The sequence below is a fragment of the Tachyglossus aculeatus genome, chromosome 22, assembly GCF_015852505.1.
Source record: "Tachyglossus aculeatus isolate mTacAcu1 chromosome 22, mTacAcu1.pri, whole genome shotgun sequence".
Classification (NCBI taxonomy): domain Eukaryota; kingdom Metazoa; phylum Chordata; class Mammalia; order Monotremata; family Tachyglossidae; genus Tachyglossus; species Tachyglossus aculeatus.
This window is the reverse complement of record NC_052087.1, coordinates 45,008,898-45,036,342: the sequence shown is the minus strand read 5'-3', so window position 1 is coordinate 45,036,342 and position 27,445 is coordinate 45,008,898. Positions and strand designations below refer to the sequence as shown.

The 27,445-nt window shown below is 41.1% G+C and overlaps 1 protein-coding gene across 1 annotated transcript in view; it reads left to right on the top strand.

Annotated features, from left to right (window-relative positions):
• Positions 1 to 27,445, top strand: part of SOX6 (SRY-box transcription factor 6) — a 379,449-nt gene that overhangs the window by 211,605 nt on the left and 140,399 nt on the right. The window contains exon 7 of the mRNA XM_038764241.1: positions 26,669 to 26,789. Coding sequence (XP_038620169.1) covers positions 26,669 to 26,789 — 121 coding nt within the window. The remainder of the gene's footprint in view (positions 1 to 26,668; positions 26,790 to 27,445) is intronic.

The following is a 27,445-nucleotide window of genomic DNA, read 5'->3' as shown; positions in this document are numbered from 1 at the left end:
CGACACCCTGAGACCTTCCTTAACCAACTTGAACCCCGGGGGGAAACTATGGGCTATCTCCAATCTGCTCCAAGTATTTTAGTTCTACCCTGTTGCCTCATTTTAGTAAGGGACTTGCACATTGCTGAGGGTGGAATGGTGGGATAAGACTTTCATTTTCCCTCTGTGTATCATCCCTTCTGTGCTGAATATGTGCTTATGCCCATTGTCATCTGCCTACCAACTCTGTTAATCACTCATATTTATTGAGTGCATTCTGTGTGCAGAGCACTGTACTAAGTGCTCGGGACAATACAAAAGCTTTTGGGAGAGTACAGAGTTCTTGATCGTATTGTACTTTCCTGAGCGCTTAGTACAGTGCTCTCCACATAGTAACCACTCAGTAAATACCATTGATTTATCTCCTTTCCTTCTAGGAGTTCCCCTGCTCTCTTACTAAGGGAGGAGTAAGCCATACCTGTTCTGCCTTCATTTTGCTTAGAAAAAAGGGGTGCTATTGCTCAAAAGAATCCCCTTAATCCTTGAGCAATGATTAATGTCAATGCTTAAGAAAAATTATTAAAATGAAATTGGGAAAAGCAGAAGAGCATGCACCTTAAAGACATGTTAAATGCGTGGTTCAGTAGAAAGAGCCCGGGCTTTGGAGTCAGAAGTCATGGGTTCAAATCCCGGCTCTGCCATTTGTTAGCTGTGTGACTTCAGGCAAGTCACTTAACTTCTCTGTGCCTCAGTTATCTCATCTGTAAAATGGGGATCAAGACTGTGAGCCCCCTGTGGACAACCTGATCACCTTGTAACCTCCCCAGTGCATAGTACAGTGCTTTGCACATAGTAACTGCTTAATAAATGCCATCATTATTATTGTTATTATTTTTAAAACAGACAAAAAGAGAAAGAAAATATGTTCAGTGAAAATAATAAATGTGGTCATTGCCAATATTATTGTCATTTCCTTTGTGAACATTTGAACAGTAGGTTTAATGGCAAAAATATGAATCAAGGCAGACAATATTACAGTGATGTGTTCTTTTTAATATGAAATCTTGTAAAATGTCCCTCAAGTGTATGCTGAAATATACTCTTTGTGTACTAATTGCTCAAAAATTTGTGACGCATCCCTTGGAAAATTATATTTGCTTTCTGGGAAGGAGCTTTCTGCTTTTATTTATAGTCTGTTTTAACAAAGCTTACAGGGAGATAGGGCAGTGTAGCTCCACATTTTTCCAGCCAGGTTTGTTTATTAACTAAGCCCCATGCTGTGATTGAGCCAATGTAATAGAGGCCAAGTTTGAAGTTGAACATTCAAATGTATGCCCATATATCTTAGGCATATGTCTTACATAATGATGTTGGGTTGTAGACATCTTTCTGACTTTGTTTATGTCTGTTATGGATTCTTCTCATTATCCATTCTGTTTGAGGGATTCCCCATGGGTTTGGCAAGTTTATTACGCAGTTTTTAAATTTCATGCCCAACTCTGCGTTCTGAGTGGCAGCTTCTGCCCTGGCATAGAAGAGTTCTCAGCTCGACTCCAGTATTGACGCTCGTAATTAACAGGAATTTTTTTTAATGAATGATACTAAATTGAGAAAAGAGAAGGTACAGACCTAGGATCTTTTTTGGCTTGAATAATAGAATCTCTACGTTCTGTCAACTTTGTTAATTTTGTGTTACAACGTGTTTTCCAGAATCATCGTATGTAGTATCGCTTGTTCCTTTATTATCAATAACTTTTAGAATTTGGTATAAGGCAGGGGAGATTTCACTGTATTCCTCATTTCATAGGGGCTTATTCTGCAATTATTGTATGCAGAGACTGCCAGGAATGCTTACTGAGTGTACACAAATTCACACATTTCAGCCAAAATGCATACTCTACACGTTTTGGATAGACTGTGTAGACAATATCAGGGAAGGTTCCTTTGACGGTGAATGTGTTTGGATAAGGGGAGGGAACAATTCTGCTAATTCTGCTGTATTGTACTCTCCCAAGTGCTTAGTACAGTGCTCTGCACATAATAAGTGCTCAATAAATACCATTGATTGTTTGAAGGTAACAGTTGTGTACATGCACTCGGTATCAGACATGCAGTGAGCACTGCAGCCTGAGTTTACCATGTTATCAAGTTCTGCAAGAATTTATAGGAGAACCGAATATAGTTAGAAAAGAAATGATGCAGTATCTGAATGCTAAATTCTGAGTATTGACAGTTCCTGTTAATTATTTAGAGTTATTTACTCCAAGTACCATGCAACCATTGGAATCAGTAGTTTCCTGCTAAACCCTTTCAATTAGAAATAAAAATTTCTCCGTCTTGGTGCTCCATTTTGTAAGCGCATGGTGTCGCAACCCTTGGCATTTTGATTTCAAATGAACAACTCTTCATTTCTTTCTGTAAATAAAACTACATTTTCAGTTAGTATTATCGAGAAATGACATTGCATTTTGTGAACCGTGTGGTGGTAATAAAAATCGAGAGGAAAGTGTATTCAGAACTAAAGAATCATTCCATTTGTTTGTAGTAAAGTGTTTCCTAGAAATAATCATCAGTTTCTTAAATCTGGAGATGTCCAGTGACAATGTTATTTTATGCCCATTTACTCTGAAAGAAACAAAAGAAACTTTAAAAACCAAAAGTCTAAACAGAATTGAACCACCCACTTAAAAAAGAAATTGGAATGGATGTTTTCCAGGAGAAAACATGCTTTACTGTGTTAAAGGGGCTAGTGTAACAAGAAGTCATCTATTCTTGATTTCTTTAGACAGCTAGAGCTTTGTGCCTTGTCTAGTTTCTACGTTTTAAGAGCTTGTTCTGTGTAGCAGAAATAATACAATAAATGGGTTTAACCACATTTGTCTCAGCTAGACAGTCTGCTTTGTCAAAGATTGCTGGTACAACATAAACAAATTATGTGTTTGTAGTGCTTTTCAATGAAAGCCTATCTAACAGAGCTGAGATTGTGTTTCGGCAGCTGTAGATTTAATCTCCTACCTGTCAGTTAAAACAGGCATTTCCTGAGCCAGATATGGCCTGGCTGTAGAGAGGGGAAATAGGCACAGCTGGACAAAGGCCCATTGTTATTGACTGATAATTTCTATGTAGATTTGACTTGCATTTTCCTCCATGGAAACGACAGTCACAGTGCAGTTGTAAAAGGGCTAACCTGACCTTTATTGCTGTTAAATCAGTCATCTTGATAGGGAATCCTAGTCCCCGGTTACTGATTTTGGTGGATTATCATGTGGAACTTCAGAAAATAGCCAAGATTTTGACAACCATGCTACAGCATGGTGGAAATGACAGTGGGAATGTGGCAAGAGTTGAATTGTAAATTTAGACTGTAAACATCTTGAGGGCAGGGATTATATCAGTCAGTCATCAGTTTATTCGGTCGTATTTATTGAGCACTCACTGTGTGCAGAGCAGTGCCCTAAACACTTGGAAGAGTACAGTAAAACAAACAGGCACATTCTCAATAAATATGATTGATTGCTTAATTGATTAAAGAACATTCGGAGTTCAATCCAAGGTGACCAAAGTCAAGAAACCCAAATTTTAAATTGTTGTTCCACCCTATGACTCACGACTACTAAATTTGTGAGGGGGTGAAGAGGAGGTAATGAGTGGGGAGGAGATAGGATTGGAGGGTGACACCTGTCTTCTAACTTGTATTTCTTGGCTTTGACTTCTTTTTTAGTATTTCAGCTATCTTTAGAAAAATAGATGAAGTTTGTTCTTGCTAAAGCAATCCAGCTTGTTCTGTGCAGTATGAATAATAAATATTTACTTTAGCAAAAGTCACTAAATAACTCCGCATCAAATTTGGCAGAGTCGAAGCAAATTTCACAAAATGGCTATGCCATTGCATCGTATTACAAACTTTCCAGTGCCTTTTGAGTCTGAAGTACTGACAATCCAATTCATACATGCAGCCTAATCAGGAATTAATTTTCAGGCTCGAAAGGTGCTTTAAAGGTGTTGCTTTAATTCTTCTTAATAGGGTGTTTTGTTTGGCTACGTTTTCTGTGTTTAAATACCATGTTTTTAAAAAAGGCAAAAAAAGACAAAATCTTAAATAAAATGTGTTTCCCCAGTAGACAAAGTATAATTGCTTTAGGCCTCAGTCTCCTGAGGAGACATAAAGTTGCTGTTGGGTTAGTAAGTGCTTAATGTCGGTTTTACTGCAAGGAGGCCAGTATCAACACATTTTTAACGCAAAATGTTTACAAGGTAAATGTACATCTTGATATGAGAACTATATATTATCTTTGTGCATTTAAGTGAAGAGTTTAAATCAGTGCAATACTGTGAACATGACAGTGTCTTTTAGAAATCCTCCAGTACATGACTTTTTTCACATTTTTGTCATTAGAGCTCCCATAAACTAACATTTTCTTCACGTTTTGGTTGGGAGTCTTTGTTTGTGATTTTAATTAGTTTGAAAGATAGTTTTGAGGTTGACACTTTAGTCCTGAACACGTCTTGATTTTTGACATGCATCTGCTTTTCCTACCCAAATTCCATACTCCCACTCTTAAAAAGCAAAAGCAATAGAGCAAGATATGGCTTTGATTTGAATAATATAAAATCAGAGCACACTGTACTAAGCCCTTGGGAGGGTACAATACACTAGAGTGGCTAGACTCTTTCCCTGTCCTAAAAAACTTGCAATCATGGAAAGCAGATGCTATGTATCAATGTTTTGGAAGATAACAGTGTCACTTCCCTTCCACGAAATCCAAAATTTCTAGATGCGTAATTTTCTTTTTGCAGACATTTCAGTTGTAACACCTAAAGAACCTCAATGTCATCTTTTCTTTCTCCCAGTCATCATCATTATCATCAATGGTATTTATTGAGTGCTTACTGTGCGCAGAGCACTTTACTAAGCACTTGGGAGAGTACAACAGATTTGGTAGACACAGCCTCTGCCCACACAGAGCAGAAAGTGTGCATCTTGATTTATGATGATGTGATAAAGAAGTCTCTCGCCGTAAATGGGCTCTGTCACAAAGCCTTGCCGTCTGAGAATCTGTGCAAAGGAATTTATGCTAGCTCCGAAAGCAGCATACATTCATTTGATGTATTTATTGAGCACTTACTGAGTGCAGAGCACTGTACTAAGCGCTTGGGATAGTGCAATACAACAATAAACAGCGCTGTTCGTGCTCTCACATTCATGTCAATCGTCTTCCTCCTGGGGTCTGGGATCAGTAAGCAGGTAGGCATGTAGTGGTGAATGCAAGAATTCTGAAGTGCATGCCAGAATTTTACATCCAAAAGTCAGCTGCAACCGAAGGGAATGCAGTAGAGTGCTTGTGCTCTGCCATAGACCCATAGACCGAGGAGTCTAGAATTCAGTTTTTATTTGGAAAGCAAATGGTGTGTTTTCAAACTTGCACTTTTACAGTAGATTGATTTGTCATTTTGAATTCACTACCCGAAATGATGATGAATTGGTTTCTCTTTGTTCTTGAAACTTCAAATATCGATGATCCTTTAACTGTGACTGGAATAAGTACTCAATAATCAATCTGCCTGTTCTCCTTCCAAAGAACAGAAAAATCATGTTAGGTGAGTTGAAAAAGGATCTGCTTTCGAGATTAGAGCATGCTTTAGAAAACACCTTCTTGATATTTGAAATTTTCCCTCGTGATTTAATAGCACAATATTTGCAGCTAAAGTAGGTGAAGAAGAAAAAATATGGGACCTTCAAATTAACTCTTGAACTTATGGTAAATACATTTCCAGGCCTTTGACCTTTCAAACATTTCATGCTCAATCTGCTCATCTTTTTCTAGGGGTGTTTCCTCCTAGTATGTAAAGCATTTAGGTATGGAGAAGGTAAAGGATTCCATACATGTCTCAGGAGTGGGGGTGGGAGGGGAAGTGGAGAGAGAGAGAGAGAGAGAGACAGAGACAGAGAGAGAGACAGAGACAGAGACACAGAGAGAGAAGGGGACTCCATGCAATGTCCAAAGGTGACATTAGTGGTATTGAAATCTATCTATGTGGGTGCTACATTCACAGTATCTAGTCCACATTGTGTTCGAGTAAAAGTATTGGAGTACTGGGCTCAATCAGTCGCTCAGTCAATCAGTGGTATATATTGAGCACTTAACGTGTGCAAAGCACTGAACTAAATCCGTGGGAGAGTACAGTATAATGGAGTGGGTAGACCCATTCCGTGTCCACAATGAGCTTACAGACTAGACAGACAGACGTTGATATAAATCCATAATTTACTGATAAGTACGAAAGTGCTGTGGGGCTGAGGGAATTTCCCCATTCCGAACTTGTCTCTATTAACAAGACTGCCATTTTATACCCTAATCTTTGCTAAATCTCCATCCGAGGAGAACAACCCCTCTTCTGATTGTTGCCTGCCAGGCTGGCCTGTCTGCTGTTTTTTTTAGAATTATTGCTTTTATTATGGCATTTGTTAAGCGCTTATTGTGTGCTAGGCACTATATTAAGAATAATAAGAATAATACAGTGCTATTTGTTAAGTGCTTACTATGTTCTAGGCGCTGGGGTGGATACAAGCAAATCGGGTTGGACACAGTTCCTGTCCCACATGGGGCTCACAGTCTCAATCCTCATTTTACAGATGAGGTAACTGAGGCCCAGAGAAGTGAAGTGACTTGCCTAACTTCACGCAGCAGACAAATGGCAGAGCCAGGATTAGAACCCATGACCTTCTGACTCCTGGGCCCGTGCTCTATCCACTACACCATGTACAGTCTTAATCCCCATTTTACAGATAATAATAATAATAATGACATTTATTAAGTGCTTACTGTGTGCAAAGCAATGTTCTAAGCGCTGGGGAAGTTACAAGGTCATCAGGTGATCGGGGGGGCTCACAGTCTTAATCCCCATTTTACTGATGAGGTAACTGAGGCATAGAGAAGTTAAGTGACTTGCCCAAAGTCACACAGCTGACAATTGGCGGGACGGGGATTTGAGCCCATGACCTCTGACTCCAAAGCCAGTGCTGTTTCCACTGAGCCACGCTGCTTCTCATAGATGAGGTAACTGAATCACAGAGAAGTTAAGTGATTGCCCAGGTCCTTCTGACTCCTAGGCCCAAACACAGTCCACTAGGCGAGGCTGCTTCTCATTTCCTGTGATCATTTCCTCACATTTCACTGCTCGATCATGCTGTTTGAGGTCAAACTTCCTTGTGTCCGTAAGTTATGTTACTCTCCCCACACGTGCAGTCCCCTTTTCATTTCCTCATTTAACAGTTGCTTGCCTCTTCTGCCATCATTCATTCTCCACAAAGGTCCGGGCCTGTGAAGCTTCATTACTATGAGCAGTGCCTCAGTGCCAAAGAACTCATGCCACTCCTGGTTATTGATTTTGGCCATTTTATAATTTCCTTTGATGTTGAGATTGTGCTCTCCTTGAGGGCAGGGATCATGTCTACCCATTCTATTGTGTTATACTCTCCCAAGAGATTAGAAAATTCCTCTGCACACAGTAAGCGCTCAAAAAATCCCAGTGGTTGACTGATTGAGTGTAACTCATGGGAGACATTTGATGAAACTGCTTACAAAGAGGATGTATCTTCTGTAGTAGGGCCTAGACTCAGAGCATAGAGAGCCATTCATCGATCAATCAAATTTATTGAGCATTTACTGTGTGCAGAGCACCATACTAAGAGCTTGGGAACGTTTATTGTAAGAGTTGGTAGACAGATCTTTAAATTTGAATGAAGGCTGAGTATTCACTGCTAACAAATTCTGTATGTGAATCTCCCAGAAGCTATTCTGTCTGGTCCGTTCATTCATTCACTCAGTCATGTTTATTGAGCGCTTACTATGTTCAGAACATTGTACTAAGTGCTTGGGAGGTTACAATACAGCAATAAACGGACACATTCCCTTCCCACAACGAGCTTGCAGTCTAGTTCATGGTTCATAAACTCTATTACTAATTCCCCAGTGGCCTAGGGAGTTAGAATTTATGAGTCCCCTTGTCCCTTTTTCCTGCTGAGAATACTGTCCATTATGGCCAATAAAGTGAAGATGATTGCATTTTGACTGCCTTTTTTTAACCTTGTTTTTCATGGTAAACATAATAAGACCAAAGAGTTTTTCATCAAGTGTAGCTGTAGCTAAATGGTGTGAACTGAGGCAAACTGTTTTTCTCTTTGCACATCAGAGTCCCTCAGAAAAAATAGGGATGTTTGCTGATCAACCCCAGAAAGAAATTGGGAGCTTCTGAAACTAAGGCCCAATAAGTTAGTCTGCACAGTCGTTATCAGTTTCAAGAGCATTTTTATGCACCTATATTATAATATAGTGGGATATCCTCTAGAGGTTTATGCTTCAGAATCAGATAAACTTGGAATTTTTTTTACATGTATGCGCCTTTAAAACAGAAAATTGCCATTGTTTTTTAAAAAAGTGAACCACGACTTTTTAAAAAAATAAAAGATTTTATGCAAAATGCACCTTCTACCTCTACCGATGTTTTCAACTTAATTCAGATTTCAAATGATGACAGTATCATAGCCAAACACAAATCAATCAAGGTGTAAGATGCCTTCTGTTCATGCATTAAAAGGTTTTTATTTTAAAAAATGAAAAAAGAGGCAAAGACTGTGACATGACAAATGGCATGAAAGATTACTATTAGACATACTTTTAAAAAGGGAATTAACCTACTAGAAGTAAAGTATCTTTCCACCCTAATTCAGATATTTGGAGTAGTTCCCATGAAATTCATCACACTTGTAGTACTTTTTCTTCTTTAAAATTGTAAATGAAAAATGATTTGGGATATTGATGAAACCTATCCTGATTATGGGCACCTATATACATATCCCCCCTTTCCTTCTTCCTCCTATAAATTTCTCCTGTAGTTTATGTTTGTGCCTGCCTCCGCTGTTAGACTGTAAGCTTCTTGAGTGGGAGAATCTTGTTCACTAATTCTAAAATAATAATAATAATAATAATTGTATTTGTTAAGTACTTACTATGTACCAAGCACTGTTCCAAGTGCCATCATACTCTCCCAAGGGTATGCTGGGCACATAGTAGCCACTTAATAAATACTATGGCTCAAATGTTGTAAGAGAGTTCATTTTAAAAATATCCTTACTGTTTTACTAGTTAGTGTCTTAATATGATTGTTTCTGATTTATTTGTCTCAAGCTACCGTACTACTAGGATTGTGTGGTGGCAAAATGTGTGTGTGTGCGTGGTTGTTTCTGACTGTTCTAATGGGTGAGCCTTATTATAAGCCTTAGTTATTCTTGGGAAAATGAAGTTGTATTCTTCAGACATAAAAGATTCAAGGGCTTCACTGAAGGTAAAAAGGCTTAAAAAAGGTTTATTTGTAGTTACCAGGAGAAGAACATCACACTATCCTCAAACTTTTAATATGTCATTTAAAACACATCAGAAAACAAATTAATCTCAGTTCTGGCACAAGAAGACTTTGATCTTTTTGGGCTTAATGAGGTTTCTGTTTTTGAGCAACAATCATTAGGCTATAATATCTTTCATATTTCTGTGGCAATAAGACAAGGTGGAAATAGGAAACATACATCTTCACTAGTCTTTGGAAATACCGAAAATAATTGACTTGCTCAGTCTTCTGTGATGGCTTGGTGACCGCTAACTGTGACTATTTGCATAATAGTCAACTCTTCACTTCTGTAGTGATAACTGTTTGTACCTGATTAAAATTAAGACTGTTTTAGCTCTCTTGACTTTTCCAGAAGTTGCAAAAATTGAGATTTGCTGTTCTGCTTTAACCAAACAAATGCACACATGGGGATAACAATATGCTGAGTTTATGCAGATTTTACAACACGAATCTGAATAAAATACCCACTAATAGATCCTTAAGGAGTAATAAACACACATGAATTTTCCTTAGTTGCACTTTAAAGTGATTTTAACATACTACTAGACCTTAACAATAATATTTAATTGACAAGATTATGCATTTGTATGGATTGAAAAGGTAGTAGATATCTAATTCCAAATGAACCATAAATTTCACTTTTGCATAACATGTTTTATTAATTTCTTTATGGCAAGGAAGCTTTACTTCCCTCCTAGTGAGAGTTCCTTAAAACATAGTAAGACATTTTAAACATATTTAATGATCATTTATCATGCATTTAATTTTATAGAAATAGATTTCTGTCCTCATATATTCCCCTTGCCATTTTTCTGGAATCCAAACAGTAGGAAAATAATGGAGAAATTCGTAATGAATCCTTTATCCTTTTTTTTTATTGTTTCAGCTTGTACTGCTCTACCCGTGCAAGAACCAACAGACCAAAATGCATGCTTTATACCAGAATATAGTTTCAAATTAGAGACTGCAACGAATGTTGCTGGGCAGAAAAATAAATAAATGAAGTCTAATAGGTTCAACCTTGGCTACCTCTGCTACTCCACCCAGGACAAGGAAGGGATCGACTTTGTGTTTTAATGATGCTGCTGGAACTGAAGGACCCACATTGTCCTTTCTCGTGTTTCCTTAGGCGAATTTCATCAATCAATCACATTTATCGAGCACTTACTGTGTGCAGAGCACTGTACTAAGCACTTTCATCAGCAGGAATGTTGTCTTTGAGGACAAAGGACAACTATCTGTTGCTTAGAAAGCCTTTTTTTCTCTAGTAATATAGTCATCATCCTCCATGATATTTATCAAGCTTTTACTTTGTGCAGAGCACTGTACTAAGCGCTTGGGAGAGTACATTTCAACAGAAGTGGTGGACATGTTCCCTCCCCACAACGAACTTACAGCCTAGAGGGGTGACGAACTTTACTATAAATAATTTGTAATGTATGATTTATATGTATGCACAAAAGTGCTGTAGGGTTGAGGGTAGGGTGAATATCAAATGCCCAAGGTCATATATCCAAGTGGATAGATGGCACACAGGAGGAAAGAGGGCTTAGTCCATTAGAAAACCAGAGCCAACTCCTTATTTCTGGAGGAGTCAGGAGTTCAGTGTGTTGATAGCAATGCTGCCAATTTTTTTTTTCCTTTTCAGGCTCCAGAGTTAACATGTTGAATGTGTTGAAATGATGCAGCACCCATCTCCATTCTGTTTGATCCATAGAGCAGTCTGCTGAGAACAGGGGGAATTAGGGAAAAGCCCTTGAGGGGGTTAACATAGTTTTCTAAGAGTTGCATGGAATGTTATTCTGGCCCCTTAGTAATTCTAACAAGGGAGTAAGATTTATTTTTTTTCCCTGGAGCATCCAATCTGCCCAATGGGAACTTAAAAATGAAGATCGGAAACACTTGGTATTCTCTTTCCTTTGAAAATCAAATATTTAAACAGCACTCCTGGAAATGAGTAGGAGATAAAATGATGGAGTTTGACCACATACGTGCCTTTAAATTGTCGATGACTGTGGACTTTTAAAGATGCAGATGGAGTAAGCTTAGGAAGTACATAGAGACTTTTAAAAAGAAGCATTATTAACGCGATGGATAGAAATGGCTCCTTTAGCACTATTAACATATCTCCCAAGAATATTCCTAAAGAAGATGGAAAAAACATGTGTGGTTGACCTGATCTATGGAGCCATTAGGTTCTTAATTTCAGTGTGATTTCTCTCCTGTGTAACTAGAGAAGTGGGCTAGAAAGTACTATGTTGTGAGGAGCATTTTAATTGTCCTTTCTAGAAGTGAAGCAAGCAGGTCAGGTTTCTGGGCTTATTCCCCCTTATTCTGTGGTGTGGGGAATGAAGTGTCTGGAAGAGTGTGGCTAATGAAGGAATTTAGTGTCTTTTCTAACCCTGCTTTGTCTGTTTTGGGCATTGTGATTAGGCCTAAAAGACTAAATCCTTTATGGGGAATCTAACCCACTTTTTTGCCAAATAACAAAAACAGAATCAGTCAATCGTATGCATTGAGTGCCTACTTTATGTAGAAAACTGTGCTGAACACTTGGGAGAGTACAACAGTATTAATAAACATGATCCCTGCCCTCAAGGAGCTTACAACTTCCTGGGGGAGACAGGCACAAAAATGATGTACAAATAGAAAGAAGGAGAGGAAGCAGTGTGGCTTGATGGAAAGAGACTGGACTTGGGAATCAGAGGTCCTGGGTTCTAATCTCGGCTCTGCCACTTTTCAGCTGTGTGAATTTGGGCAAGTCACTTAACTTCTCTGCGCCTCAGTTACCTCATCTGTAAAATGGGGATGAAGACTGTGAGCCCCACTGTGGGACAACTTCATTACATTGTATACTACCCCAGTGCTTAGAACAGTGCTTGGCACATAATAAGTGCAAAACAAATACCATTACTATTATTATTATTATTATTATGTGCAAGTGAGTTAGTAGTGTAATGGCTCTAGTTAGGCATATAAATGTTCTGCGAAAATGTACAGAAATACTATGGCTGTTGAGAGCGTACAAGTGCATAATTGGGTGCAAAAGTTCTGAAGTGGTAATTGAATATGCACATGAAAGATGATAAATTAATTCAGTAAGGCTTCCTGGGGGAGATGTGATTTCAGAAGGGCTTTGAAGATGGGGAGAGTTGTGATTTGATGAATTTGAAGGGCGAGAGACTTCCAGACAGGGGGAAGGGCCTAGGCAAGAGGTTAGAGGCAGGGATGATTAGGACAAGTCACAATGAATAGGTTTGCCAGAGAGGAATGAGGAGAGCGAGCTGGGATGTAGTGAGAGAAGAGAGTAGATAAGTAGGAAGGAGAGAGATGATTGAGTAGGCTTACAGCCAATGTTCAGGAGTTTCTGTTTGAAGTAGAGAGGAATTTGAATCCATTGGAGGATTTTGACAGGAGGAGAGGGGAAACATTACTTCAATGAAAGGTCAAACAATTTCTGGAAAGGCACTCACATGAACTTCAACATCTCATGTCTGGGGCCTAAGTCTACTAAATTATTTTATTTAGGCAGGTCATGGGCACTGTGAGTAGACTGTGGAATAATGTGTAAAGGTGTGTGGGGGGGGGGGGTGTCAATTATTCTGCTATTTCATCCTGCTATTTCATTCTACTCCCTATTGATTTTCTCTTTCCACTATTTGTAAATATTTTGTATTTCTGTCTCTCCCATTAGATTGTATTCCTTGAGGGCAAGGAGCATGTGTTTTACTTGTATTGTACTTTCCCAAGATTGTAGAACACTCCATGTCGCTCACTAGGCTCTTAATACTTATTATTATCATTACTATTATTACTATTATTACAAAGTTCAACCTTGTCCAGGTTCATGGGAAAGGAATAGAGATTACATTAGGGGGGAATAATATTAATAAAAGCATTTAGAAACATTTTGGATGACTTCCTCAAAGTGTATGTGCACTTACGTGACATTGTGGATAACTTATTTCATGTTCTTCGGCCCATTGGCAGCAAGGGGAAGGATTCCATACCCAGAATTTGAAAGGAGAAACTGAGGCCCAGAAAAGCAAGCACAGTTCATTACAGAGTCAGTTACTGAGGTTTTTCCAACGCCTGAGCACAGCTCTGATCCCTGGCCATCTTAATATAAAGCATTTCACTCAGATTGATTTTTGGATCGGCTGAAACGCACTGATTGATTAATCAGAAGCAGTTGGATTTTTCCACCTAATTTTGCATCATCAGAAAAGGTTAGATGGATTACCCATGACTGGTGAAGTGCAAAAAATCTGAGTAGAAACACGATGCGGTCTGAATATTCGCTAAGTTGAGGTTCAGTGCTATGCGATGTTGTGGATCATTTCTAGGATATTTCCATTTTGTGGGCAGCTGTGTTTTCCATTCGTTCCTGGGATTGAGTCTGGTTGGCATCTAGGAAAGGGTGATTCTAGATCTTTCTCAGATAATTTTCTAGATGCTCAGATTACAGTTTTTTGGAAGGGGAGATCTTTTTTTATGGTATTTGTTTTGGTAATTTTTTTATGGTTTTTTATGGCATGGTTACAGTATACCAGCTGGTAAGCACTGGGGTAGATACAAGCTAATCCCGTTGGACACAGCCCATGTCCCACATGAAGATCAAAGTCTTCAAACCATTTTACAGATGAGATAACTGAGACATAGAGAGGTGAAGTGACTTTCCTTTTTATGGTATTTGTTAAGCACTTACTATAATAATAATAATAATAATAATGGCATTTATTAAGCGCTTATTATGTGCAAAGCACTGTTCTAAGCGCTGGGGAGGTTACAAGGTGATCAGGTTGTCCCACGGGGGGCTCACAGTCTTAATCCCCATTTTATAGATGAGGTAACTGAGGCCCAGAGAAGTGAAGTGACTTGCCCAAAGTCCCACAGCTGACAATTGGCATAGCTGGGATTTGAACCCATGACCTCTTACTCCAAAGCCTGTGCTCTTTCCACTGAGCCACGCTGCTTCTCCTATGTGTCAATCACTGTATTAAAGCCTGGGATAGCTACAAGGTCACATAGCGGAGACTGTAACTTTGCTGTGGGCAGGAATGTGCCTACCAACTCTTTTATATTGTACTCTCCCAAGCACTTAGTACAGTGTTCTGCCACAGTAAGTGATTAATAAATATGGCTGATTAATTGCTTGATTGAAGTAGCAAAACTGTGATTAGAACACAGTCCTTCTGATGTGAATCCTGAAGCTGATGATCTCTGTTGGATGCTTAACTCCTTGAGGGTGGTGATTGTTTTCTGCTGTTCTTTCCGCCACTTGTCTGCTGTGTGACCTTGGGCAAGTCACTTAACTTCCTTGGGCCTCAGTTCCCTCATCTGTATGAAGACTGTGGATGAAGAATGTGAGCCCTATGTGGGACAGGGACCTTGTCCAATCCAACTAGCTTGTATCTACCCCAGTACTTAGAACAAATTCCATTATTCCATTATTATTATTATTATTTCAAACTCTATTATAGACTTTTAAGTATTTAGTGCTGTACAGGGCTCTACACATAGGTGCTCCATAAATACTAATAATAGGAGCAGCCTGATCCAGTGGAGTAATCTTGGACCTGAGAATCAGAGGATCTGGGTTCCAATCCCAGTTCCAGAAATTGACTTTGGAAAGTCACTTAACTGTGTTTCAGTTTCCTTATCTGTAAAATGTGGATTCAGTGCGTTTTCTCCCTCCCACTCAGACTGCGAGGCCACTGTGTGACTTGATTATCTTATAGCTATCCCAGCACGTACTATACTGCTTGACACATAGTAAGCACATATTCATTCAATTGTATTTATTGAGTGCTTACTGTGTGCAGAGCACTGTACTAAGCACTTGGGAAGTACAAGTTGGCAACATCATCTGTTGGTATCAAATACCGCAGTGGTTATTACTGTTAGTATTAATTGATTAATTCATGGATTGATTGCCTTCTCTGCAAGGTGAGGACAGGGTGACAATAGTCTGTGAAGCCATGTACAGCCACAACTTTAGGCTGCAAAAAACAAAATTCCCGCTAGGGGCAGCATTCTCACTGGTCGGGAATATAGAAAACTTTCCTGAAAATGCAAAGATACAGGCCAAATGGGTAATTCTTGGCCAGCGGGAAGGCATTTGAGTGGGTGTAGCCCCAGGATCTGGAGAATTTACCTTGGGTAAATCCACACTGGCTTCATTCTTTTCTGAATAATTTGCACTCATAAACTTCTTCCCCAGATCATTTTTTCCCCTTCTGGAGCCTGCCAAATTCCTCAGAAGCAAGAAAATTCATTGCTCAGTTAGCCTGCAACCAACATTGCTGGACATTTGCTGAATCCTCTGGGGAATGTTAAGAGGCTAGAAATGCCTTAGTAACTTTTCAGTTATGGGACCAGCTCTCCCAGGCTGGATTATGAATGGCTCTGGGGTCACTGATACAGTTCTATGGTTTCTTTGGTCTTTGTTTCTGCTGTTACAGAAACCGCAGTTCTCCACTTGTAATTTGGTAGAAAAATGGCCCTGGTTTGTTCTTTGCAATAAATAAAAGGGTCATTAAGGGAATTTTCTTGTGCTTATTTTGCAGTGGAAATGAACTTTACAATAATTTGAGGAATTCCTCCTAAATTAAAATGTGTGAAAGTTGATTTATTTGGAGATACAGACGTGGACAGGAATTGTCTCGCTATGTCTCTGCAACCCAAGAATAGTCACTTAAGAGGCGCCTGATTTTCAAATACAAAGACTTGTTGCCCAATTCTAAAAAAGTTAAATAATCTTTATGAAGGAGAAAATGAGTCCCCCTTGAGTGTCACTCTGTTTGCATATTAGCACAGAGCGAGGTTCCTGCCAAGTTACTCTCTGACTGACTGCTGCAGATGCTCTTTCTCAAGTATTCTGAGTCAGATCTTTAGCACAAGTCTTCAGGGACAAACAATAGCACCTGTTCCTCACAAGATATCAGGCCAGTTAGCCCATTCATGTATCTTTAATGAAGCTCTGGGGCAGATGGCAAAAAATGGCATCATCAACAACTTAGCACAAAGGAGACAAAAGGGGAAAGTGTCGATGTAACAATGCGCTATTTTTACGAATGGGAAGAGACAGTCTAAGTGTTTCATGCGCATCTGCTGCTGTCTTGATTTTCCGAAAGACCTGAGGAACATCCTGGCAATTAAAATTTCTGGGCATGTAGCCGATTTGATAAAGAATGCATTCCCCCGCCCTTCCAAGAGGAAAGGCTTTGGAGCGAGAGTTGGAAGGTTCACATTAATGGGCAGTCGGTCTTTGGGGCAGATATTTGATTTCTTTCACGTGCAGTGATTAAACACTGACATATCGTCGGGGTTTCTTTCTCACACTGCTGTTTGTCTGATCAGTGTCCATGATCATTGGATTCAACAATAATATGATTTTCATCTTTTTAGGTTAATTCTTGGTGACACCAGTAACCACTGTTCGCTTGAATTGACTAGGAACTACTTTTACATAGAGTCCCTAGATATCTAGAAAGTAAGGTTCTGCCGGGAACCTTGTTCATCAGAATAAGTAGGTACTATTTAGAAGTTCAATAACTTCAGATAAAAAACTGAAAACTTCATTTAAATATGTAAAACAGGTGTTTTTTTCAGTTGTTGAAAGTCAGCACTTCACATATTTCTGATTCATGATATGTTCAAAAATGTAAAACATAAATGATTTGGAAGTAATAGTGATAAAGATAATAATTGTGGCATTTGTTAAGTGTTTACTTTGAGTCAAGCACCGTTCTAAGCACTGGGGTAGGTACCAAATAATCAGCTCCCACATAAAGCTCACAGGCTAAGGAGAAGTGAGAACAGGTATTGAATCCCCATTTTGCATATGAGGGAACCGAGGCACAGGTAAGTCAAGTGTTTTGCCCAGGGTCACAGAGCAGGCAAGTGGTGGTGATGGGATTAGAATCCAGGTCAATCAATCAATCAATCAATCGTATTTATTGAGCGCTTACTGTGTGCAGAGCACTGTACTAAGCGCTTGGGAAGTACAAGTTGGCAACATATAGAGACAGTCCCTACCCAACAGTGGGCTCACAGTCTAGGTCCTCACACTCCCAGGCCCAAGCTCTTTCCACTAGGCCACATTAGTAATTAATTCATTAATACAATAGGCTATTTGAAGGAAGACTAAAGGCGGGGGCGGGGGGGGGGGGATAATAGACTGTAAACTCTTTGTGGGCAGGGATTAGGTCTACCAACACTTTGTTATTGTACTCTCCCAAGGGCTTAGTGCACTGTTTTGCACATAGTAAACACTCAATAAATACCATTGATTGATTCTAGAAGGAAGATAGATTGATGTGAGGCATGCGAGTGTTTTTTCTTGGGATGTGTTTGAACTCTTCTGCGCTGCTAGTCATTTTCGATACTTTGAGACGTATGGCAGAATCCTTTCTATTTCCAAGCTACTGACTTGAGACCTACCTTTACTGCATTCTGTAGATAAGTCTGAATTCATGGGCAGCAGCCTCATGGAAAGAGTACAGGCCTAGAGTACCTGTGTTCTAATTCCAGCTCCACCACTTGTCTGCAGTGTCATCTTGGGCAAGTCACATAACTTTCTGTACCTCAGTTTCCTAAACTATAAAACAAGAAGCAGCATGGCATAGTGGATAGAGCACGGGCCTGGGAGTCAGAAGGTCATAATAATAATAATAATAATGATGGCATTTATTAAGCGCTTACTATGTGCAAAGCACTGTTCTAAGCGCTGGGGAGGTTACAAGGTGATCAGGTTGTCCCACGGGGGGCTCACAGTCTTCATCTTCGTTTTACAGATGAGGGAACTGAGGCACAGAGAAGTGAAGTGACTTGCCCAAAGTCACACAGCTGACAGTTGGTGGTGTTGGATTTGAACCCATGACCTCTGACTCCAAAGCCCATGCTCTTTTCTACTGAGCCACGCTGCTTCCCCAGTCATGGGTTCTAATCCTGGCTCCGCCACTTGTCTGCTGTGTGACTCTGGGCAAGGCGCTTCACTTCTCTGTGCCTCAGTTACCTCATCTGTAAAATGGGGATTGGGACTGTGAGCCCCATGAGGGATAGGGAATGTGCCCAACCCGATTTGCTTGTGTACGGTGCCTGACACATAATAAGTGCTTAACGAATACCATTACTATTATTATCATCATTAAAATGGGGATTCAATACCTAAGAATAATAATAATAATTGTGGTACTTGTTAAGCAGTTACTATGTGCCACACACTGTTTTAAACCCTGGGGTAGATACAAGTTAATCAGGTTAGACACAGTCCCTGTCCCACATGAGACTCACACTCTTAATCTCCATTTTATTCATTCAGCTGAGGCCCAGAGAAGTTAAGTGACTTTCCCAAGGAAACACAGCAGACATGTGGTGGAGATGGAGTTAGAACCTCGGTCTGACACCCAGGCCCATGCTCTATCCAATAAGCCACATTGCTTCTCTCTTCTTCCTCCCTTCTTAAACTGTGAGCCCGATATAGGACAGGGGCTTCTATCTACCCTAGTGCTTAGAACAATTCATGACAGAACAGTTCTTGACACATAGTAAGGGCTTAAAAAATGCCAGGAAAGTGTCTTTCTTGGGAGGAAAGTGGCCAGTTGTCCCAGGTTGATTTTTGTGATCCTGTAATTTTTGGTAAGCCTAAGTCCCTGGAACTTTTCTCTTCTTCTCAATGCTCCTTTCATCCTCTCTCAATACATTCAACACTCAGAACCCTCCAAGAACATCCAGCCTCTTGGAGAGATAAATATCCTTCTGGTACTTTAAAGCAGGTCCTTTTCCTTGCATCTTCCTGACTGGATGAAGTGGTTACCTCTCTTAAACACTGCTATAGTTGGAGATACTCTCTGAAGACCCTGAGAACTCCAGCAACCCTTGTAAGATCGTTAAGCCCTAGTATTTTTTTATTTTTAATTTAATGTGCTCTGAGAGTCATTGCCCTTGTCTTATACCTGTGTTTTAGCCAAGGGCATTTCTAGTGATCTGAGTCTAAAAAACAACCGAATGAACAACTGGACAAAAATGGAAAATCATACTATTTATCCTTGGCCAAGGTTAATTTTTCAATTTAAGAGGAATAGTTACCTTGTATTCTTTTGAATTGTCCTCTCCCAAGCACTTATTATAGGGCTCTTCACACAGTAAGTGCTCAGTATAGGGTTAATTGATTGATCGATTGAATGGATTTGAATTATGCATTTTATTTTTCAGAGTTCTTTGGGCATTATTGATCTCATTATTGATCTCATTTTTTTCCTCACAACATTTCTGTGAGGTAGGGAGAGACAGGTATTGTTATCCCCATTTTATGATGAGGAAGATGAAGCAAAAAGAGATTAATGATTTTCTCTAGGTCAGGCATTGGGGCCAGGAGCACAGGAAGAACGAATATCCCTCTAGACTGTAACCTCATTGTGGGCAGGGAACGTGTATATCTACTGCCTTATATTGTACTCTTCCAACACTTAGTTCAGTGTTCTGTACACAGTAAGCACTCAATAAGTATGCTTGTTTGCTTGTTTGCTTGATTGATTGAACCTGGGCCCACCGGCTCCCAGCACCACATTCTTTCTGATAATAATAATAATAATAATTGTGGTACTTGTTCAGCGCTTACTCTGTGCCAGGCACTGTACTAACTGCTGGGTTGGCTACAAGCAGATCGGGTTAGACAAAGTCCCTAGTCCACCTGGGGCTCACAGTCTCCATCCCCATTTTACAGATGAGGTAAGTGAGGCACAGAGAAGTGAAGTGACTTCCCAAGTTCACACAGCAGATAAGTGACATAGCTGGGATTAGAACCCATGATCTTCTGATTCCCAGGCCTGTGCTCTCTCCACTATGCCTGCCACACCTTTCTATTCTCAGTCAATGGTAAATAGCTGCATGGCTCAGTGGGAAGAGCCCAGGCTTGGGAGCCAGAGGTCATGGGTTCTCATAATAATAATAATGTTGGTATTTGTTAAGCGCTTACTATGTGCAAAGCACTGTTCTAAGCGCTGGGGAGATTTCAAGGTGATCAGGTTGTCCCACGACGGGCTCACAATTTTAACCCCCATTTTACAGATGAGGTAACTGAGACACAGAGAAGTGAAGTGACTTGCCCAAAGTCACACAGCTGACAGTTGGCAGAGCTGGGATTTGAACCCATGACCTCTGACTCCAAAGCCCAGGCCCTTTCCACTGAGCCACAGCAGCTTCTCCTAATCCCCACTCCCCCACTTGTCGGCTGTGTGACTTTGGGCAAGTCACTTAACTTCTCTGTGCTTCAGTTCCCTCATCTGTCAAATGGGTATTAAGACTGTGAGCCCCACGTGGGACAACCTGATGACCTTGTATCCCCCCCAGTTCTTAGAACAGTGCTTGGCACAAAGTAAGCGCTGAACAAATACCATTATTATTATTATTATTATTATTATTATTATCATTACTCATGTAGATATTTGTAATTCATTCATATATATTAATGTCTGTCTCCCAATCTGGATTGTAAACCCCTCATGGGAAGGGAACATGACTTCTAACTCTGCTGTACTGTATTCTCCCAAGCGCTTAGTATGGTGTTCTGCACACAATAAGCCCTCAATAGATGCCACTGACTGATTGATTATTATTAGAGTGAGAATCCATCCCAACTCCAAATAAAATTCTACCCAACTGCAGACTCTCCCAAATTAGTTAAAATAAGAACATGGCACTCTGAAACAATCCATCAATAGAATTTATTGAGTTCTTCCTTGGTGCAAAGAACTGTGCTGAGCACTCAGAATAGTACTGTGGAATTAATATGCGTGAACTCTGCCCTAAAGGAGCTTACGATGTAGTGGAGGAGACACATAAATCAGTTACAGATAGGATTGGTTTATAGGGTATATAAAATATACCCTATACCTTACTTCATGGGAAGCAGTGTGGCTCAGTGGAAAGAGCCAGGGCTTGGGAGTCAGAGGTCATGGGTTCTAATCGCGGCTCCGCTGCTTGTCAGCTGTGTGACTTTGGGCAAGTCACTTAACTTCTCTGTGCCTTGGTTACCTCACCTGTAAAATGGGGATTAAGACTGTGAGCCCCACGTGGGACAACCTGATCACCGTGTATCCTCCCCAGTGCTTAGAACAGTACTTTGCACATAGTAGGTGCTTAACAAATGCCATAATTATTATTATATATACATATGGGCTATGATGTTTCCTTTTCCTCACATGTGCCTAAGTATGGCCCTTCTACAGTTATTGTAGAGCATTGAGTCTTCAGGATGACCTCTTTATTGAGAGAAGCAACGTGGCCTAGCAGAAAGAGCACAGGCCTTTGAGTCAGATGACCTGGGTCCTAATCCTGACTCCATCACTTGTCTGTTCTGTGACCTTGGGCAAGTCAGTTAACTTTTCTGTGCCTCAGTTACCTCATTTGTAAAGGTGGGATTAAGACTGTGAGCCCTCTGTGGGACAGGGATTGTGTGTAATCTGATTATCTTGTATCTAACCCAATGTACAATGCCAAGCATATGGTAAATGCTTAATAACTACCATTTAAAAAACAAGTGCACTGATGAGAAATAATTGATCAAACCCCTATAGCACAAGGATTTGCACCTAAAATTCCTCTGTTCGGTAATGTAATGGTCAGTTCATTCATTCAGTTGGATTTGTTGAGCGCTTACTATGTGCAAAGTGCAATGTACTAAGAGCTTGGGAGAGTACAATAGAACAGACATTCCATGCCCACAGTGAGGTTACAGTCCAGAGGTAGGGGAGACAGACATTAATATAAATGAATAAATCACAGATATGTACCTAAGTGCTGTGGGGCTGGTGGGGGGGGGGGGGGGGGGGGGGGGGATGATTGAGTTCTTTAAAGCCAATGGTGAGGAGTTTTTGTTTGATGCCGAGGTAGATGGAAAACCACTGGAGGTTCTTGAGGAGTGGGGAAACATGGTCTGAACATTTCTGTAGGAAAATGATCCAGGCAGCGGAGTGAAGTATGGACTGAAATGGGGAGAGAAAAGAGACAGGGAGGTCAGCAAGGAGGCTGATACAGTAATCTGGTCATTTCCACCCAGACGTCCCAGGGATTATAGCTGTTAATTTTAAAAGTATCTTCAGAAATCAACTTGAGGAAGAAAAATGCCTTTTCAAAGAATCAGGGTCTGCTATTAAGGACCATTTCTTTGCATGTTTCATCCTAGGGCCAATAGGAAGACAACCATTATTCACTTCATTATTTGATGACTTTGTAATTTTTCTCCTTTCAACCTACACTATCAACAGTGCCCGGCGCTTAGAACAATCAATCAATCAATCAATCGTATTTATTGAGCGCTTACTATGTGCAGAGCACTGTACTAAGCGCTTGGGAAGTACGAATTGGCAACACATAGAGACAGTCCCTACCTAACAGTGGGCTCACAGTCTAAAAGGGGGAGACAGAGAACAAAACCAAACATACTAACAAAATAAAATAAATAGAATAGATATGTACAAGTAAAATAAATAAATAGAGTAATAAATATGTATAAACATATATACATATGTACAGGTGCTGTGGGGAAGGGAAGGGGGTAAGATGGGGGGAATGGAGAGGGGGGCGAGGGGGAGAGGAAGGAAGGGGCTCAGTCTGGGAAGGCCTCCTGGAGGAGGTGAGCTCTCAGCAGGGCCTTGAAGGGACGAAGAGAGCTAGCTTGGCGGATGGGCAGAGGGAGGGCATTCCAGGCCCGGGGGATGATGTGGGCCGGGGGTCGATGGCGGGACAGGCGAGAACGAGGTACGGTGAGGAGATTAGCGGCGGAGGAGCGGAGGGTGCGGGGTAGGCTGTAGAAGGAGAGAAGGGAGGTGAGGTAGGAGGGGGCGAGGTGATGGAGAGCCTTGAAGCCCAGGGTGAGGAGTTTCTGCCTGATGCACAGATTGATTGGTAGCCACTGGAGATTTTTGAGGAGGGGAGTAATATGCCCAGAGCGTTTCTGGACAAAGATAATCCGGGCAGCAGCATGAAGTATGGATTGAAGTGGAGAGAGACCTGAGGATGGGAGATCAGAGAGAAGGCTGATGAAGTAGTCCAGACGGGATAGGATGAGAGCTTGAATGAGCAGGGTAGCGGTATGGATGGAGAGGAAAGGGCAGATCTTGGCAATGTTGCGGAGCTGAGACCGGCAGGTTTTGGTGACGGCTTGGATGTGAGGGGTGAATGAGAGAGTGGAGTCGAGGATGACACCAAGGTTGCGGGCTTGTGAGACGGGAAGGATGGTAGTGCCGTCAACAGAGATGGGAAAGTCAGGGAGAGGGCAAGGTTTGGGAGGGAAGACAAGGAGTTCAGTCTTCGACATGTTGAGCTTTAGGTGGCGGGTAGCCATCCAGATGGAGATGTCCTGAAGGCAGGCGGAGATGCGAGCCTGGAGAGAGGGGGAGAGAGCAGGGGCAGAGATGTAGATCTGGGTGTCATCAGCGTAGAGATGATAGTTGAAGCTGTGGAAGCGAATGAGGTCACCAAGGGAGTGCTTTGAGAGGGCAGTTTCCGTGGAATGTAGGGGACGGAAGCCAGACTGGAGGGGGTCGAGGAGAGAGTTGTTGTTGAGGAATTCTAGGCAGCGCGTGTAGACAACTCGTTCAAGGAGTTTGGAAAGGAATGGTAGGAGGGATATGGGGCGATAACTAGAAGGTGAGGTGGGGTCAAGAGAGGGTTTTTTTAGGATGGGAGAGACATGGGCATGTTTGAAGGCAGAGGGGAAGGAACCAGTGGAGAGTGAGCGGTTGAAGATGGAAGTTAAGGAGGGGAGAAGGGATGGAGCGAGAGATTTCATGAGATGAGAGGGAATGGGGTCAGAAGCACAGGTGGCCGGAGTAGCACTTGAGAGGAGGGAGGAGAGCTCCTCTGAGGGTACTGCTGGGAAGGATGGGAGAGTAGCAGAGAGTGTTGAGAGCTGGGGGGTTGGAGAAGGGGGGGAAGAGACTTTGGGGAGGTCGGACCTGATGGATTTAATTTTGTTAATGAAGTAGGAGGCCAGATCGTTGGGGGTGAGGGAAGGAGGAGGGGGAGGATCCGGGGGCCTGAGAAGGGAGTTGAATGTACGGAAGAGCTGGCGGGGGTGATGGGCATGGGTGTCAATAAGGGAGGAGAAATAGTTTTGTCTGGCAGAAGAGAGGGCTGAGTTAAGGCAGGAAAGGATAAATTATCCTTTCTCTTCCCCAACTAACTGTCTCTGGGACCTGAATGTCAAAAGGCGAAACAATGAGAAGAGACTTTAACATATTTGAATATAATCCCTTAGTTATACTCTTCGAAAGGCTTCTGGAACTGCCAAAGTGTCTCTTTCTCGAGGTAGCGTTGGTAAGCAATTTCATTTTTTGCTGCCTCAAAGAAAAGGATCTCTTAAGATTCTGAGATTCAACATTAACTGGAGAAGGCCTTCTAGGATTTTCCAAGCATATGCAGTTGGTGAAGACTTTTCACAAGTTCATTCAACTGTACTAATTGAGCTTTTACTGTATGCAGAGCACTGTAATCTCCCCAAGCACTGTAATCTCCCAGGAGAGCTCCCTTGAGGGAAATGGAAACATCGGATCCACTTTTCCAGCAAGCGGAAATGAAGCCCATTTTGTTTTCCCCCTCCATGAAGCCAGTGTGTTTGCGTTCCTGGCAAAGGACAACGATGCTGCTTTGCCTTCTTGGGCTGGAGCTGGCAAACACAAACTAGGATTGTACAACAGAACTAGTTCTGTTATCAAAAGTTAAAGGGCAGGGCTGTGCACTAGGGAGCTCAGCTCTGATTTAACCAAGTTAGGCTCATGCAGTAATGTTCAAAACCAGGCTTACCTCAGCTGAAATGAAATAAATAGCTGCCCAAAGCTAGTTTCTTTCACGCCCCAGTGGCAAGGCGGTAATTGCACAAAGACCTTTTTATTATAAGTTGATTTTCCTGAGAAATGAATTCAGAAAAATACTGTAAAGTGTTTGTTTTTTGTTTGACCTTTATTAACCTACATCTTAGGGCTTTCCCCTGAGAAGAGTTGTTGGTAAATTAAGCTTCCTAGACACACACAGTAGCATTTCTGCACTGCATCAGTGGTTGGGAAAGGAACAGGGGTATGACAGGGAAATTTGGCACTATTTAAACAGTGTCACAGGTCAACATATGGGATCAGACCAAAAAAGATTTAGGAATTAAATGGAAAAAAAAACCACTTGAAGTTGAGTTTGACTCTGTAATAGGATGTAATGCTGTCCTTTTATGGCAGGATGGAGGCCACAAACCCTGTCTGGCTGAAAGCATAATTCCTTTCTCCACTTCCGAGTTTTGATATATAACCCTTTCCATGTTTACTTTCCTTTAATCAGAAAAATCCTGCCACCCAACCCTAATGATATCACAGTGCATTAAGGGTTGAGACACAAACTGCACGGGATCCAATCTGCTGACAGTTCAGTGTGGATAGCATAAAGAAAGAAACTAGGAAATTAAAATGTGATTTTAACAGACATGATTCTGTCACAGCCCTCATTTTCTCTATACGGAATACAAATACTGATATAAGGTGAAGAATTTTCTGCTTTTGCATTTTTGTGCTCTTTGATACATATATTAAGGTCAAATGAAATTTGATTTAGTGGGATTTATTCTGAAATGCTCTCTGAATACAACTCCATAATTACTGAGCTGTGTGATAGTGCATAAAGCTATAAAACTGCTTAGACAGACAAGCAATTTATATGTTACAGCGAGGTGTATATGGCGAAGGATATTAGTTTAATTGGGAGCCAAGATGTAGTAGCCTTAAATCTGAAGAGCAGGGGTGTTGTCTAGGAAACTGTTTAACATCCACCAGTGAGACTTTGAAATGAGATACCTGAATTGGGGGTCAGGGAGGTTGGGGGGAAACACTGCGCTTGGAATGTATAACCACAAGACATCATTTTAAGACCCAAGGCCCTAAATTAAAAATTTTAGATGGTAAAACCAGGAACAATGAAATATCTGATAGGGCAAACCCCACCTGATTTAGTCTGTGTCTGCCTGGAGTGTCAGGGGACACCGGCTGAATACTTCTTTTGCTTTGCAAAACATCACCCAGTCGAATTTCGGAGGAAGCAGGGGAAAGAGGAGCTCATGAGAGTGGTTCTGCCTCCAAGATGGAGGGAAGCCATGTGGGTGAGGGCTTCGAATGGCGGGTTTTCCATTGAGAAGAAGGTGCCAGGTGTCTGTTGAACACCAGACACTCTCAGGGTTGGAAAATACCTGTCAAGACAAATTTGCACTCTGTCTGATCATAGGCTCTCTTCTGTTCAGCAGGTTCAGGGTCATATGCCTCCGCTTATGATCCCAATTTTTCCACACGACCAGCGGACACTGGCAGCTGCTGCTGCTGCCCAGCAGGGATTCCTCTTCCCCCCGGGAATAACTTACAAACCAGGTAAGCTGACAAGGACATGCGATTGCTTGGAAGTGCTAAGGAATCTAGGTTGCATTTGCTTGTGATCCACAGGATGCACACAGTGACCAAAGGAAGGGACTAAGGAAAACGAGTGGAAGTTTTCCGAGTTCCGTTGATTACCCCCGTCCCAATGTACAGGAAGCAGTAGCCTAATTGGCTTGTCGGAAACCGTACATATCTTCCTTCTGAAGTCCACAATTACCTGGGCGTCTCATTTGGAACAGAGCCATGCTCCTTTCTTTAGGAAGCGGAGTCATTTTTGTCAGATCTCTGTTATCTTGACCAAAAGCAGCTACTGTTTGTGGAAGATCTCTGTAATTGAATTTAAGACGTTGAGATGAGAAGCTGATGGCCACACACAATGGAATGGATCCCGATTCTTTTTATTTTAAAAGAAAGTAGAAACTTGTTTAAATTCATTAGTTTGCCCCAATAGGCAACTCTTTGTTTTACTTCAGTCTAAATAATAAAGTATGCAGGAGTTCATTCGCATTCATCATTAAGACTCAAAGCCAGCCACATAACCTTGCAGTGAAATATGTTTGGAGATGATTTTAGCAAATGTTATGATTTCTTTCTTTATTCCTCTGAGTTTACTGGACTCCTGGGGAATTCAATTAGGAGTATAATGGTTT